General features: G+C 33.6%; 1 protein-coding gene across 1 annotated transcript in view; it reads right to left on the bottom strand.

Moving 5' to 3' along the window:
* The window catches only part of ATP13A4 (ATPase 13A4), a 112,719-nt gene that overhangs the window by 7,139 nt on the left and 87,756 nt on the right, over nucleotides 1–17,824 (bottom strand). Inside the window, exons 24-28 of the mRNA XM_006906171.2 lie at nucleotides 16,104–16,200; nucleotides 14,366–14,438; nucleotides 3,869–4,040; nucleotides 2,978–3,168; nucleotides 1,792–1,880 (exon numbers count right to left, since the gene is read on the bottom strand). Of these exons, the coding sequence (XP_006906233.1) occupies nucleotides 1,792–1,880; nucleotides 2,978–3,168; nucleotides 3,869–4,040; nucleotides 14,366–14,438; nucleotides 16,104–16,200 (622 nt within the window). The remainder of the gene's footprint in view (nucleotides 1–1,791; nucleotides 1,881–2,977; nucleotides 3,169–3,868; nucleotides 4,041–14,365; nucleotides 14,439–16,103; nucleotides 16,201–17,824) is intronic.

Here is a 17,824-nt window from a genome sequence, read left to right as displayed (position 1 = left end):
CTTTCTTACACATCGTATCTCATCTGACTTCTCCAGCTCAGAAGACCTGGACAAAGGTAATAGTTTGCTGCTATTTGTGTGAAAATGTGAGAGAATAAACACATAAAAATATATGTCTATTTGCATATATATGTAAAAAATATGTCTTCGAGTATGTGTAATAAATTGGTGTCATCAACTGCTTCCACAGAGGGGAACTGGTAGCTAGGGAACGATAAATAGAGGGAGATTTTCACTGTATAACTTTTATAACTTTTGAATTTTAAGTCATGTGAATGCATTCTCTGTTAAAAAAAAATTTCGCACGATTTTTTTTAAAAAATGAGCAATAGCTATGTTGCAAAATTTTATTTTAAATTATTCCATTTTAAATGATTCCATTTGAAATAAAATCAATTTAATAAATCAGTCAATGCACATTTGTAATATATAAATTTTCAAAGATGGAAAGATATAGTGAACAATGTTATAATTTTCCATGTCTGCATATTCACATTTCTAAAATGTATGCATAAATTTTATGTAATAAGAAAAGCAATTATTTTTAAGATAAACAATAATTCTTTGCAGAATTCTTTGCAGTCATGCTGGCAACAACTTCACACAGGTTCCCTCCAAACCACATGTCTTCTATTTTGTTATAGCAGAGGACCCAGACTCTTGTAAGGGTCTTCACTATTAAAGGGTGTGACTTAACCCAACATGTTGTAACTTTAATTTCTGCAGAATTAAGAAGTTTTAACTCACTTAGAAGACTAGTGGACAAACATTATTTTTCTCTGTGAATGTGTAATATTTAATTTATGAACACATTTAACAACAGTGACAATTTGCTAAACACAGTAATGCAATTTTGAAAATGAAAACTGAATGTAGATTAGTTTATATGTCACACTGGGTTCATGAAGGTATTGTTGGTTTAGAATACACTGTGCTTTAAGTGCTTGTCTATATTTAGGATCCCGATATACAACAATCAATCAGTCAGTCAGTCATTGCCATTTTGTGCCATTCACCACACAAGGCGCTGGCTGTCCAAGAATGAGTAATATAGAATCTTAGCCCTCATGAAACTTGTCTTTGGTGGAGATGGAGAGCTAAGGAGGCAGGTTTACAAAGTACTAAGTGAAAAAAGCTCAGCTCCTTTTGTCTACTCTTCTGATTTCTATTTACTTGTCTAAAGGACTTTTAGTAATTCAAAAGTAGGATAGGTTAGACAAATAAAAATGCATATCTTTCCCTTGTGTGAATATGTAAATTTTTTTTTTCTTGTAGAGCTTCAAAGTTGTCTCATATTTACAAAATAAGGGAGTTCACAAGGTAAGGCATGACTCTTTAAAAGTAAGTTTTACAGACAATTAAGTATGAATATCCGAAAAACACATTTCTAAAGAGGTAAAAAAAAAGATGTAAATACAGATTTAACAATTAATTGAAAAAATGTTGTGGACAAAACTGTTTTAAACAGCTTCTAAACAGAAGCATTTAGGGAAAAATTCTTTCACATTTGAAAAAGAAATGTATAAATAGATTTTCTAATCTTAAAGGGATCTTTTAAAAGAAAAACATTCAACGCTTTTGAATACTTAAAATTAAAACTAGAAAGAATTTTAATTCATGACCAGCTTAAATAAAAAAAATATAAGTAAATTCGGCATTTTTAAAAACTGTACCATCCCAAAAGAATAATTGGTGTCAAGGGTTCATGTCAATTGCAATTGTGACTTGCTTTTTGAAGTCAGGGTGTTAAATAACTATAAAACATCATAATATTTCTATGTTAAGACTTACATCCAAACGCCTATATAAATCTGGAATATCAGCAAATAGAATGAATAGACACACAGCCAGCTGTATGACCAGCACAAGGACAAATATATCTGAGGAAATAAGAACACAAGCTATCATTTAGAGAAATCAGAATATAAAGTGTCACATCTATTGAAAGACATATTCTAGATTAATGCTGATTAAATTTACTTGATTCCTACATCCAAACATAGCATAATAGATGGAAAGTACTCATTTCTATGCAATGGATCTCACCTCTATAATTTCTGTGCATGTCCTTGAGGCAAGTGGAAATTTTAACATCCACGTTATGAGTTTCAATTAATAAAAGTGAGAAATATATATAGGATAACATTAACAAAATATATTTATATTATTACTAAAATTTTTTTTTAGTTATTATAAAATAAATGCCTTAAAAGCATCCAACTATCTGAGTTTCTTTAATGCAAATTTTCCACCTTAAATTCTTTTCTGGAGAAAAAAAAGGGTTGTAAATAAACAACTATTTAAATTGTAATCATGTACTTCAAGAAGAAGAAGGGAAAACGATTTTCTCTGAACGAATTTTTATGAGGATATTGATTCTTCATTTTGGGCTTCTAAATTTTCCCAATTAGAGGAGTAGCGATGGTGTCCAAATAAATGCCCCAAAGGAAAACCAAGTCACTCACCCACTTCTGCTAACACAAACCTACTCCCAGCCCAGAATGTAAGGAAGTGGGAAGTGCTTTGGCCAAGAGCCTCCACAATTGTCTGCAGCCTGGTTTTTCTAGGTTGGACCCACTCCCAGCCTGCCAACCACATGATATCATCCTGACCACTGTCTTCATTGCATGAGACATGTTTCAACTGAGTGCTGTGACCCTTTTCCCCATCTCCTGCAAGATGAATTCTGACAAGTAGAGAAATAAATGAGTATTCTCAATTTGGAGCGATCCCATGAAAATACCCTAGAGACAAACTTCTGGTGAAGGATACATAAACTTTAGTATTTAATGCAGCTTTGAGGGAAGGAGTAAAGGGCCCCAAAATAAGGTTGTGCGATGTGTTTACAGAGACCCAGAGTGGAAAGCAGGAAACCCGGAATAAGTGCCAACTTTGCAGCTGCTCCCTGAATGACCCAGGCATGTTTGCCTTTCTCTCTGATGACCTCTCACCTCTGATCTGGTACAATTCTACTCACAGTTTTTATAGGTTGGCTGCCTAAATGGTCTTCCTTTAGAGAAGATAAAAGCCACAATGATACAGTTCATTGTTCCCAAGAACCATATAGTAGTGTTCTCAAAACTTGTGAAGGCACCATTATTTCCCACTTTTTCTGGAACAAGTGGAGGAGTTAACTTTGAGATGTTTTCATTTTGCACTGTGCAGTCACTAAAAAGGAAACCAAAGAAGCTAATTTATTAAGATGATAGGCTCCTATGGAGCATTTATATCTACAAGACTCCATGTCCTCAATACTTCTATAATTGCCTACACTTTGGGAAAGAATATATCAAAAAATAAGGAGAGAGAAACCAGAACAGATAGATTTATATTTCGAATAGATGGATGGATAGATAGATGATAGATAGACAGACAGACAGAAAGACAAACAAAAAAAGTTATTTATTCAATAATTTGGGCACCAAATGTGTGTATGTTAGAAAGAAAGAGTTGAGTAAGTCATAATTCTTCCCTCTAGTGGCTTAAGATCTCTGAACGTTTGTAAGTAAAGTGACCATATATTTTATTATTCATTAGGAACAGATTTGAATGTGAAAAAAATATTAATAATTTCATTGGGATATCAGGCTTAAATTGGGGCTGCCCAGGCAAACTGCAATGCATTGTCACCCTAGATAGAAAAGCTGATCATAGATCATTATCCAAGACAGGCAAAGATAAGTGCCAATGAATGTTACTATCAAGCTGTACTACAGAAAAGAGAAAGTCACTGGAAAATTTCCCAAGGGATTTAAAGAAGCCAAAGCCTTTGGCAGAATGAAGACCCATTTGCCTCCCATTATATGGGCCAGATTATTTTTCATAGAAATTATAATGTGGGAAGCTGGAATCAAGGCTATGATCATACCTATGCATCTCCATGGAATACCAAGGCTGCCTCTGAACCAGAATGAAGCCCACAATGTGCATGGCCAGGCTCAGAAGAATGTTGAAAATCACAGAGAGCAGCAAAGGTGGGGAGATCAGTCGTCCTGCAGGTCTGAAAGGCACCAGCTTGGGATAGACACCATTCAAATTCACTACAAAATAAATTCAAGTTTTATATGTAAGAGAGCATGAAAATGTGGTATTCTTCATCAGAAGAATGATGTAACTTCTTGGACCCACACATCTGAGGAAATTGGTAAATTAAAGTACATTATAAACTGAGGGAACAAAACAATAAATGGATTCAAACTGAAGTTATATGAGGAATTCTTAAGAGAGTAGATAGTTCAATCACAAGATGCTTTTTTTATGTGTCTATTAAATGGGCAAAATCTTAAATTATAGGTGAGGGAGTATTGAAATTCACACTTTTCATATATTGATTGTGGGAATGTAAATTAACTAAAATTCTGAAGGGTAATTTGGCAATGAATATGAAGAGATTGAAAAATATTCATAACTTTTCACATAGTTATTCCACTTTGGGAAATTTATCCTATGCTAAAAAATCAGAAATATAGAAAGATGTTTATTACAGCATAATTTATAATAAATTATGGCACATCTATATATAATAAGTCACATCAGCAAAATGGCAGAGTAAACAGCTTCAAGATCCGATTCCTCCACAAAAACTTCTAAAAACAAGCAAAAACTATAAGAACCAAATTTATTCAAAGTACTGAAAGGAAACAAAAGACACCTGCAAACCAAGAATATTTTACTAGATGAACCCGTAATTCAGAAATGAAGGAGAGATGTTCTCCCAGACAAAAACTGAGAGATTGTATCACCACTAGACCTGCTCTAGAAGAAATGCTAAAGGCAGTTCTTCAAGTTGAAAAAAAGGGACACTAAATAGCAACATGAAAACATATGAAAGTATAAAACTTACTGGTAAGGTGAATATGTAGTCAAATTTAGAATGCTCTAATACTATGAGAGTGATGATTAAATCACTTTTAACAAAGTATAAGTTAAAATAGAAAAATATTAAAATAGTTATGAAATTCATTAATGTTTAAACATTATAAAAAGTTGTAAATGCTGACATTAACACAAAATATAGAGAGAAAAGAAGTAAAAATATAGTTTTCATTGCAATTGAAATTAATTTATTAGTTTAATATATGGCTATATAAATACATAAAAGTTAAGATGAAGAAATTAAAGCCCCCACCAAAAACATCATAAAATCACAAAGGAAGATAGCAAAAGAGGAAGAAAGAAAAAAAGACACACCAAAACAGAAAAAAAATTAAATAACATTAGCATGCACTTACATATTAATAATTTACTTTAAGCATAATAGATTAAATTCTCCAATTAAAGACAGAGTGGCTTAAAATAATAAAAAAGAAAAGCATCAGCTATATGTTGTCTATAAAAGGCTTATTTTAGCATTAAGAGCACATATTGGCTGAAAGTGAAGCAAATTTTGTTTATTATTTGTATGAAAAAATGTATTCCACGCAAATGGTAAACAAAATAAAGCATGGGTGGTAATAATTATATCAGATAAAATAGATTTTAAGTTAAGTATTGTCACAAGATACAAAATCAAATAATTGTATAATAGCAAAGAGATTAATTCATCAAAAGAATATAAGAATTGTAAATATATATGCACCAAATATTAAGATAATGAAATATATAAAGCAAATATAAACAGAACTGAAGAAAAACAGACAGCAAAGCAATGATAATAGGAGATGACAACTCCACATTGAACATAGGATAGATCTTCCAGACAGAAAATCAAAAAAGAAACAGCAGCCATGAACAAAACTATACATTTATTGAGCCTAACAGACATATACAGAACATTTCATTCAACAGTAGCAGAAAATACACTTCCCAAGTGCATGCAGACCACTTTCCAGGACAGATCAAATATTAGGCCACAAAATAAGTTTTATAAAATATAAGAAGATAAATTTACACACCATATCTTTTTCATCCACAATGTTATGAAACCAGAAAACATTAACAGGAGAAAAATAGAAAAATTATAAATATGTGGAATTTAAATTATATACTCTTGAACAACCAATGATAAAAAAAATTTTATCACAACTCTGAAAAACAAATATTTACAGCATCCAAACAAATGCCGAATGAAGAAAAAGGGAACTTAAAAATGGAAGGTTGGTTTTGTGCATTTTTACGTGCCTTATCTCATTCCCTCCTCACCTCAGTGACACTCTTAAAGACACATTCCCAGTGGGGAACACTGGTCCCTGGTTACAGAGGGGAAGAGCAGACTTTATCCACAAATTATTCTGTATGTATGTTCTAACTTGTTCACCTACAAAACTTATTGGGGATAGAAAAGCAGCATACCTTGCTCAATAGCATTGTAGGGCTAACAAACTATCTGCAATCACCTGGGGGTAAAAGATTATAGCTGATTCATAAAATAACAGCCTAAAGCCTGGAAAGAAAAGCTTAAAATTTTTTCTTTCGGAAATTATGGTGTTCACAATCACCTGTGTACACTGGAGAATGTAGAAAGCTGTGTACATGCCCATGGCAAGATGGATGCTCAGAAAAGACCAGAAAATCCCTATGCTTTCATCTCTGGATGGCCTCTAGACTTAGCACAAGCCTGGCTAAGTGTCGAAGTGCCCCAGCATAGAACTCATCTGCAAAAATTAAAAGAGGTATTCTTTTGTTCATATTTTTATTTATTTTTTTCTCATTTTAATTTTTTTATTTCAAATTTATTTTTTTAATTTTTATTTTTTAATTTTTAAATTTTTTTAATGGTGACATTGGTTAGCGGAATCCAATAAGTTTCAGCTGTACATTTTAACAGTAAAGCCTATATATATATATATATTTACACGGTGTGTTCACCTCTCATAGTTAGATTTCTTTCTATCACCACATATTTGACCCCCTTTACCCCATCTACCTTCCCCTTCCCCCATCCCTGCTACCCTCTGGTAACCACTAGTCTATAGCCCATGTCCATGTGCCTCTGTTTGTTTGTAGCTTTTAGGTTTATATCCCACATATAAGTGAAATCATGTGATTTTCAACTTTTGCTGTCTGGCTTATTTCGCTGTTCATATTTTTAAACTCATGGAGATCAAGGAAATCTCTATTGAAACACTAACTAAACAGTGACCACACATGACAAGTGATATGGTCTTTACAAAAATAGTTTAGGAAAGTCACTGAACAAATGGACTACTACAGCCTTCAGAAAACAGCAAAACATAAAACAACAAGCCCTAGAGAAAGGAGAGAAGCTGATTCTCAGAGTTAAGACATTATAAAATTCAATGGAAAAAAACGAATGGATAAAAATTTTCTCTAAAGAAGCCCAGACATTGGACTTACTGAACATAGACTTTAAAAGTATCTGAAATATGCTCAAAGGACTGAATTAAATCAGGAAAATAATGCATGGACAAAATGAGAATGTCAATAGATGGAAATTATAAAAAAAGAAGCCAAAAGGAATTCTTTTTAAAGAATCTTTTTTATAATTTCTATTTTTTTATTGACATTCTCATTTTGTCTAGTTAAGGTAACTATTTGAACAAATATAAAAATATGTATTATTTCAATTTAGGTTTTAATTCCACTTATTCCAACAGATTTTAAAAGATAAATGTATTAAAAAAGTATATACCTAGATTATTAGACACATAATTGATAAAAATATAATTTGTGACAACATTAAAGAGGGAGACAGAGCTATAAAATAGTAGAGTTTTGGCATGCTATTGAAAGTAAGGTATCAATTGAAACTAAATTTTTATAAATTTGGGATGTTACATGTAATCCCCATGATTATATACTTTATAATGAAAAACCTATAGCTAACCTTATACTTGAGGTGAAAGACTGAAAGCTTTCCCACTAAAATCAGGAAAAAGAAAAGCATGCTCACTTTCACCACTGTTGATTAACATTGGACTGGAAGTTCTATCCAGAGCAATCAGAGAAAAAATAAAAGTCATCCAAATTGGAAGGAAAAAGTAAAGCTATCTCTATTCACAAGTGACAGGATTCTGTATATTGGAAATCTCAAAGAATCCACAAGAAAGCTACTAGAGTTAATAAATAAATTCAGCTATGTTGTAGAGTACAAGACCAGCACATAAAAATTACTCGTGTTTCTATACATTTGCAATGAACAATTTAAAAAGGAAATTAAGAAAACAATTCCATTTCAATAGCACCCAAAAGAATATAGTACCTAGAAATAAATTTAACCAAAGAGAAGAAAGACTTGTACACTGAAAACTATAAAATTTTGCTGAAAGAAATTTAAAAATACATAAATATATTGAAATATATTTAATGTTTATGGATTGGAAGACTAAATATTGTTAACATGTCAGTACTACCCAAAGTGGTCTACAGATTCAATGCAATTCCTATCAAAATTCAAATGGCTTTTTTTTCTGAATGGGAAAGCTGATCCTCAAATTCATGTGGAATTGTAAAGAGCCTTAAAGAGTCAAACAAGTCTTGAAAAAGAAGAATAATGTTTGAAGACTTACGCATCCTGATTTCAAACTTACTATAAAAACAATAATTAAAAGTGTGCTGCTGGAATAAGAATAGACATAGACCAGTGAGGATCTAAAATTAAACTCATACGTCTATGGCCAATTAATTTTCAACATGCCTGTCAAGTCTATTCAATAGGGGAAAGAACAGTCTCTTTAACAAATGATGCTGGAACAACTGAATTTCTACATGGAAAAAAAATGAAGTTGAACACCAACCTCGTACCATATACAGCAAATGGATCCATGACCTAAATTAAGAGTTAAACACCATAACATTTTTAGAAGAAAACATAGAATAGATCTTTATGACCTTGATTTTGGCAATGGATTCTTAGATATGACACCAAAAACTTGAGCGATAAAAGAAAAATAAATAAATAAATTGGACTTAATCAAAATTAAAAACTTTTGTAAAACAAAGGGCATTATCAAGAAAGTGAAAAGACAGCATATAGAATGGGAGAAAATACAATCACATATTTGTGAAGGTTTTATATATGAAGAACTCAAGAACTAAAATATTAAAATTCAGTTAAGAAATGGGCAAATAACTTGAATAAGGATTTCTCTGAACAAGACAAACAAATAGGCAATAAGCACATGAAAATATACTCGACATTGTTAGTCACTAGGTAAATGAATAGCAAAACCACAGTAAGACATCAGCCCATACCTATTAGAATAACTAAAGAAATTTTTTAAATTTAAATAACAAGTATTGATAAGACTGAGAAGTTGAAACTCTCATACATTGTTGGTGAGAATGTAAAATGATGCAGTCGCTATGAAAATAATTTGATAGCTTCTCAAAAAAGTTAAATATATGAGTACCATACAACCCAGCAATTCTACACCTATACCAAAAGAATTGAAAACAGGGACTCGACCAGATATTTAATGCAAATATACATTACAGCATTATTCACAACAGCCAGAAAGTGGAAGCAACCAAAGTTCATCAACAGATAAATGGATAAAAAGAATGTGGCATGCACATATTTATGAAATATTATTCAGCCATAAAAAGGCAATGAAGTTCTGATACGTGCTATGACATAGATGAACTTTGAAAACATTATGCTAATTGAAATAAGCCAGGCACAAAGGCACAAATATTGTATTATTTGACTTACTGAAATATGCCCATTATTCAAAATATTTTGAATGGGCAAATTTATAGAGACAGAAAGTACATTAGAGGTTACCAGAGGCTTGAAGAAAGGCAATAGGGAGTTATTTTTTAATGAGTACAAAGTTTCTGTTTGGGGTGATGAAAAAGTTTTGGAACCATATGCCAGGCACAAAGGCACAAATATTGTATTATTTGACTTACTGAAATATGCCCATTATTCAAAATATTTTGAATGGGCAAATTTATAGAGACAGAAAGTACATTAGAGGTTACCAGAGGCTTGAAGAAAGGCAATAGGGAGTTATTTTTTAATGAGTACAAAGTTTCTGTTTGGGGCGATGAAAAAATTTTGGAACCATATAGTGGTGATGGTTACACAACATTGTTAATATAATTAATGCCTCTGAACAACACACTTAAAAATGGTGAAAATGGCAAATTTTATAATACATATTTTTCACCACAGTAAAAAAAAGAATTAAAATATTTAATAACAAATATTAGTTATAAAGTTAAATTTAAAAAAAAAACAGGATACAGAGAACACAATTCAAATTTCTTCATTTATGTAAATAAAAAAGACTGGAAAGAAATGCATCAAAATACTTAAGTTGGTTAGCTCTGGATAGTAGGATAAAGATGTTTTTTTCTTTGTTTTATCTTCTTTTCACAGTGAATATATGTTAATCAATGATGAAAATAGAAAAGAGCCAAGTTATTTTTGCAAAAAAATAGAGAAAGCCCTGGAGATGCTTATTATATAGAAGAGAATAATCACAGGAAAAAAAATGAGAACTGTTTTCAAATATCTGAAGGACTGCTCTGGTAAGAAAAATCAGACCGTTCTGTGATACCCCAAATGGCAGAACTGTGATGGGTAAAAGTCTCAGAGAAATAGATTTGGCTTTGATGTAAAAGAGAATTCTGTTAACAATAAGGACTGTCCAAGGGTGTTTTTTTCAATAGATTTAACACATATTTAATGAACTTCTTTGATATGTCAGGTACTGTTAGAAGTATTGGGAATATAGCAGTCATCAAGACAGAAGAGAGGCCCGCCGCTCTCATGAAGAACACAACCTGAGCGAGAGGATGCAGGCAAAAGCAAATGAAAACATAGATAAATATCATAATTCCAGATTGTGAAAAGTACTGTGAAAAAAATAAAGCAGAATTTTGTGACAGAGAATAATTGGCTTAGTCATTATTTAAAGTGACCTTTCTGAGGTGGTGAGCTTAGATCTGAATAATAAGAAAAAGTAAAGTCATATGAAGATTTAAAAGGAGAGTATTTTAGCCAAAGGAAATAGCAAAATTAAAGGTGCTGAGGAGACCACAAGCTTGACAATGCTCAAGAGACAGAAAAACTGAGGTGCCTGGAAGAGTAAATGAGTAGCAATGTGGTTAGAGGTGAAGCTGGAAAATTAGGCAGAAACAAATGATGTAGAGTTTTGAGTTTAGTGGTAACGGGAAGCCACTGGAACATTTTAAGCCAGACTATAACAATAAAATTTAAATTTTAAAAATAGCATTCTTATCACTGTTTGAAAAGTAAAAGTAGAAGCAAGATCAGTTGTAAGGTTATTGCAGTAATCCAAAGAAGAAGTGACATTGCTTTGTGACAGTGGCTACAGTAGAGATGGAGAGAAGAGATGCAGGATATGTTTTGGAAGTAGAGCCAATAGGAATTTCATATGTACTGGATGTGAAGGGTAAAGAAAAGAGAGAAATTAAGGATGACTTCAGGTCTTTGAACAACTAGGTAGACAGTGATGTTATTTTAAGAAATTTTGTTTACATTTTGTTTTTTTTTACTGACATATTCCAAGTGCCAATATCAATTAATTTTGACCAAGAACTGCAAAGCAAATAATACCTTTATTTGGGGCCTTAGGAATTACATTCTAGGACATATAGATTTGGATAGAAATCTAACTGTGTTCCAAGGGGAAAGGAAAGAGACAGAGTTTATAAAGACAGAAAAAGAAGAGCTCCCAAAGGGGTTACACAAGTTATTTTGAAGGAGATATGATTGGTGCTGGCAAGCTGACTTACACTGTGCCATACTTGATTAATTGCTTATGCCTGTTGCTAGCAAAGATTTTATTTCTTAATAGGGAGTTCAACGATGCAAAGCCAGTTCAGGATATAGCCATCTATGGTTTAGCACACTTCTCACCAGGAGAGGGGTGAGTTAGCTTAGCTTCCCAGAGGCCTCCGAGCTCCATTTACATTGCTCTCTTGACAATATTAACTTCATTTTGCTGTTTTTCTTTCACTCCTATACGGTAAGTAGTACAAACTAGACACTAAGTAAATATTTAATGACTTTGTTGAATATTAGATCTGGTATAATAAAGAGTTTCTTTTGGGCATGTAAAGTCTGCATCCTGTTAAACATCCAATATTAGATGCGGAGTAGCTGTATTTCCAGAGCTCAGGATAGACATCAAGGTAAGAGATACACATTTGGGATTCATCAGCATGTAGATGACATTAAAGTTATACAATTGATTAAAATCACTTAAGGTAAAGGAGCAGAGGCCAGCAAAAGAGATGGAGAACTTGTATTCATGAAAGTGATAGATAATATGGGGGTGTGTGGTATCACAAAACACAAGAGAAGAAACCTTTTGAGGAGAGATAATGCTGTTGAGAGATTCAAGGACAATGAGGAAAGAGAAGTGGCCGTTGCTATCAATGGAAGTCACTGATGGACTTGACAGGAGCAGCATCGGGGTGGTGGCAGCTGGAGCATAGATAGTATTTGCTTGCCTTGAGCTCATTCTTCAAAAACAGAGCTTTTGAACAAGTTTTAAAAATGATAAGTTGACATAATGGCTGTTAAGATTATGAAGAGAAGATATAAGAATAAATAGTGTGAAAGCAAGACCATGAGGCATATAGAAGGGGCAGTCTAAGACTGGTACTTTTTCATGTGTCAGTAATGTGTACCCTCCTTCAGTAGTGGCTAGAGCTGTCTCACACTGGCTCACCAGAGCCAAATGCTGCTAAATTTGCAAGCCAATTATTAAACACAGCCATTGTTAAAAGTAAATTATATAAACTTACAATTAAATATGGTAAAAAGGTAACGAATACTTAAAACTGATAATTTCTTAATTATTTTAATATATTTTAGTATTATTTCTGTATTTGAAGTTTATAATGGAAATTAAACTCAAAAGTGTGTCATGTCTGTAGCCATTACATCATGAACAATTTTTTTTTTACCAAGAAAACATTTTTCCAGCATTTGAAAACTATCATCCAATTCAGCAAAAAAGTTGCTCACATCACTAATGAATGGTAAAGTTTCAATATAGGTCTTTGCTGTTTTGCTCATTCAGGTAAAGAAAAATGTCAACAAAAGTTCACATTGAAACTAATTCAGTCATCAATAGCAACCATAAATTGATTATGGATTCCAAACTCAGTGAAAGTATTCTGTGAGAATCAAAATTAGCTAAATGGAATTGGCAAGGAAGGGTACTGTATATTTTATTATTATTTGAAAATTGCTCACTATACATTTTTCTTTTCCATAGTTAATAATAAACTTATGTGCATATATGTACAAACATATTTTTTTTTTGGAAAGTGAGTTGTTAAACATACCACTGCCTACCCCTAATCCCCAGTTCAGGCCCAATATCTGAATTCAAGCCCTTGAATGTTAGGATCTGGCTGATTGAAATGAAACAATAGAATTAGAGATGGACAGTGGAGAAAGTAGTTATACACAACCGTTTGGGATATTTGAAAATAAGAAGGATGGCAGCTAGTGGTGGATTTTGGTAAAGGAAAAGCTTTTAAAGAAAGAAAATATGAAAATATATTTATATGCTGGTGGGCATGATTCAGTAGACCAGAGAAAAGTTCACAATGATGGAAGAAGAGATTTTTATAGCAGCAAAGTCCTTGAGAAGGTAAGAGGAGACACGATTAAAAGTACAAGTGAAGCTGTTAGCATTTATATGTAATGGAGAGGAAAGCATAGAATATAGTAAAGATAATGATTAATGGGTGAGGTGGAGAGGGAAAAAAATCCCATAGCAAAGCAACTAGGGAGTCAGTTCATATATTAGGGGGCAGCAGGGGGTGAGTAGTATAATTGTAAAATGACCTTTAATCTTTGCTCTAAATCCTGAGAGGCTAGGATTTGGAAATCAGAAACATAAAAGCCATTTAGCTTCTATAAATTGGGCACATTTCAACCACAACTATACCTAAAAGCACACTGAAGTCAGCGTTCCCTATTTTCAAGGTGCTTTTTTCATTTGAAATGTTTAGTGACCCTTTATGGAAGCACTATATTTTATGGAAGACAGCAAAACAACTAGCCAGCTTTTCCTTTGCTAACGATTTCTTTCAACACTCAAAAATGAGGATCTATTTCTTTTTCCCTTTCTGTACACATCACTGGGAATAAGCAGAAGACTGAAGTCAGCGTTCCCTATTTTCAAGGTGCTTTTTTCATTTGAAATGTTTAGTGACCCTTTATGGAAGCACTATATTTTATGGAAGACAGCAAAACAACTAGCCAGCTTTTCCTTTGCTAACGATTTCTTTCAACACTCAAAAATGAGGATCTATTTCTTTTTCCCTTTCTGTACACATCACTGGGAATAAGTCACATGATGCTTCTGCTGCAGCTGCTGTCCTTCCTTTTATGGTAGACCAATCCCTCTGGGACAGAAAGAGGCAATCTGAGGGGTGAACTTCTGGGAAGAAAGTTTTAAAAATGGCTTACTTGTTATACCAATGAGAGTTGTAATGGCCAGATCCTGGAACAGAAACTGATAATTTGATAGGCTGTTGGTCTCCTGAAAATAAAAAGAAAAGTGGCTCAAAAAACTTATGACCTTCTGAATGAAATTTGACATCAAATGCATTCATTTTCTCTCCATAACGTAGAAATGTCAAGTAAATTACCAAAGAGATGGTGTGGTCGGGGTCCTGTTGGTGTTGGTTGGAGTGACAAAGTCAAGGCTGTGAAATCCTGTTTAACCAGGACAGTCACCAACGTGTGCTTTCTGGGCTGGGTCCTTTGTGAATCACTATCACCCCTCACTGAGGGAAACATCTCACACTACTAGATTCATCTCTGCTCTCTTTTCTACTTGTTAGCAGAAAAGTTGAGATTTGTTCTGGCACAGTAAAACAGTGCATTCCTAATAGTAACAAGTGACAAATGTGTGGTGATCTTCTCTATATTTTACTGATGAAAAATGACAATAATTGAACTAACCGTTTGCATTCTTGGGTATTGTTAGAAAGTCCTGATACAGCACCTTGATATTCTTGAGGAAAAAATGTTTAGGTCTTATTGGTTTTAAGTAACTTATTTTCTTGTCCCCAACTCCTTGGAGAAAGGAGATAATGATGACACATGTTTAACTGTACTTTTGAGCAAGAGTTATTGTGACTCTAAAATAGGGCCAAATTTTTATCAATAGCCTCTTCTTCTCCGGTTCATTCACTGGTGAGTGGGAAAGGACATAGATTATCTGAAAATAACAGAACTAAACTTTCAGCGCAGGAGCAAGGGAGCAAGACATAGAAATGAATCTAGATATCTCCAGCACAAATGGAATTTCCTTTCTCAGTGTTAGCTAACAGAAAAATCCCCCACAGATTGAGTCCACATGCAGTAGTCATGTATTTTCTCTTTTTATGTTTCAAATAGGAAAAGCCATCACAAGACCTATGTATATTTGTGGTATGACATGCCAATTTTTAAATCTCTATCTATATTTAGGAATCAGTGATATGCTGGCTTGTACTAGCTCATGAAAGTCCACTGTTAGATTTTTAGGAATTTTGTAAACTGGTTGTTAAACAAAGCCGATATAAAAACTTAAATACTCAAACCTTAGCACTTCCTAATCATTTTCCTACATTTTACTATAATCCATGCTTCTGAGGTTATTTGCCTATTTTGTGTCTATATGGTGCAAATACTACAGAATGATAGGCTACAGTATATCTCTCCCCACTACACATGTTCAGTGACATCAGGTAGATAACTTGAAACCAGCTTAGTGTTTTTACACCACTGAAATTGGCAAACATTAATAATCAGGGCTTGTTTTTCCACGGAGAGCCAATTATGAAACATTTACCAGCACCCCAATGAGAAACTCATCTTTAATGAATGTAAGCTAGGGAAGAGCCACCCTGGAATTGGGAAGAAAGGGACCTGGTCCAAGGAGGTGAAAGCAACAATGAGAGAGAAAGTCATTTGTTCCATTCTGATTCTCATCTACCACTAGACAGTTTCTCTGTCAGAGTCAGAGAATTGACATAAACAACTTTTCCTGTGTACATTTGTCTATGTCTGACTTATTTTCAAAAACTTTAAAGAAAATTTTAGAGGGGCTATTGGTGCTCAAATATCCTATTTGCACTTTAAGAGGCATTTCAAGTTGAGCGAGCACCATCCCTTGTTTCAGTTCTCACTAACCAAGAGGCTAGGTCCCAAGTCATACCCAGTAGAGCAGCAGAACACCAACATACTGAATCATGCTGTACAAAGCCATGTACTTGAACATGCAGAATGAGGTGACTAGTGCTGCACGTCCTTCCCTGTGTGAGAAAAGAAAGGGAAAAGTAATGAAACGAAAGTAATGGAAAGAAATGAGGTCAGTTATTCTGTGCTATTCAGCTGAACTCAGGAGAAAAGATCAAAAGCCTGATTATTCGATTGTTTGCCTGATGGACTGGACAGCCTTGAGCCAGTGGGAGCTGACTGTCAGCATGCTAAATGACTATATTTTCAAGAAAGGCCAATTCCAGTCTAAGGTCCAAAGGCTTTGATCCAGTCATGGAGTCAGATTTAGAGTTAGTCTTGGACTTTCTACAGGCATTATTTCAGCTCAGAGTCAGGGGACCTGGCGCCAGATCTCATATCTACTCACTAATGTGATTTGGAAAGTCATTTTCCTTCTCTTGGTCACAGTTTTTTTTTATCTGTGAACTGAGGAATTTAATAAATAAGATTGCAGGTTTGGGGACAATTTTGATGCAGGGGCTTGAGGAGTCAGGCAAACATTTTATTCAAATTTTCATTTGGCCATCCCAACTTTTTCTAAAACTAGACTAAAATAATATGCACACTCAAATTGGTCATATGTCAAATTTATATAAACTGGAAACAATGAGCATGTTTATTTATGTTACTATTTTTTGACTTTGAGTACATAGTATATATTTAAAGGATGAAATAAATTACTGATGAAATGCCACTTTTCTTCCTTTCTTTTTGGAAAAAATAGAGTTTAAATTTACTTCTGGTCCTAATGGTTTCCCAGGATTCCAAAGTTTGATCCTCACAGCAGGCATTTTCCTGTACTTGGCTTTGCTGCTGCCATTCACTCTGCCTAGAAGGTAGAGTCTTTTCATCCTTCACCTCCATAGAAAGGCTTCCCCATACCATCCCATTTGAGCCAGCCAATTCCCCCTCCCCAGCCACCTTCTTACTTTTCACATTACCCTTAATTTATTGCCTGACTTCTTAACTGGAGAAAAACTTAACAAAATCAAGGGATGTCTGATTTACTTGCTTCTGGGTCCCCAGTGCCTCCCACTGCTTCTGGCACTACATGCCTACATTATAAATATTTGTAGAATCAACGAATAAATTAAAAAAAAAAAAACATTGGGAAGAGCTAGCAAAATCATTATTTTAATGTGGTAGAAAGAGTATACTTGTAGATAAAACACATTTATACAAGATTAATTCTAATAAAATCTCCAATCCTATATGGTGGTGTGAGCTTGGGCATATCGGTATAAGTTCTCTGAGCCTCAATTTCTTTATTTATAAAAGAAATAGTGACCATTCCTACATCTCCAGGCTTTTTGAAGTATAAAATACTAAGCATTAAAGCACTTTATAAACGGTAACCACATACTGGTTATAATAACCGAAAGCAGCCGCAATGCTAACTATCTCTATCATTTAAATAAAAGGCAGCAGAAGTAAACAGTCGGGAATGGGACTAGGGTAATAAAGCACCATCAGAAATTATAGTTGGAGCAGCAGAGATAAATAAATATTTTGAAAACTAGGGATGGGTAGGATTTTGCAAGGAAGCATAAATAGTCAAGAGGAGAGGAAGACAAATGGAAAAAAGAAAGTTTCTCTTAATCCCCCATTATAAAGTGTCTAAGGAGATACATTTAAAATAATAATAATAACAATAATAAC

This window comes from Pteropus alecto, unplaced genomic scaffold (genome assembly GCF_000325575.1).
Source record: "Pteropus alecto unplaced genomic scaffold, ASM32557v1 scaffold311, whole genome shotgun sequence".
Classification (NCBI taxonomy): Eukaryota; Metazoa; Chordata; class Mammalia; order Chiroptera; family Pteropodidae; genus Pteropus; species Pteropus alecto.
Note: the sequence above shows the minus strand (reverse complement) of the source record. Positions and strands in the feature narration are given on the sequence as shown.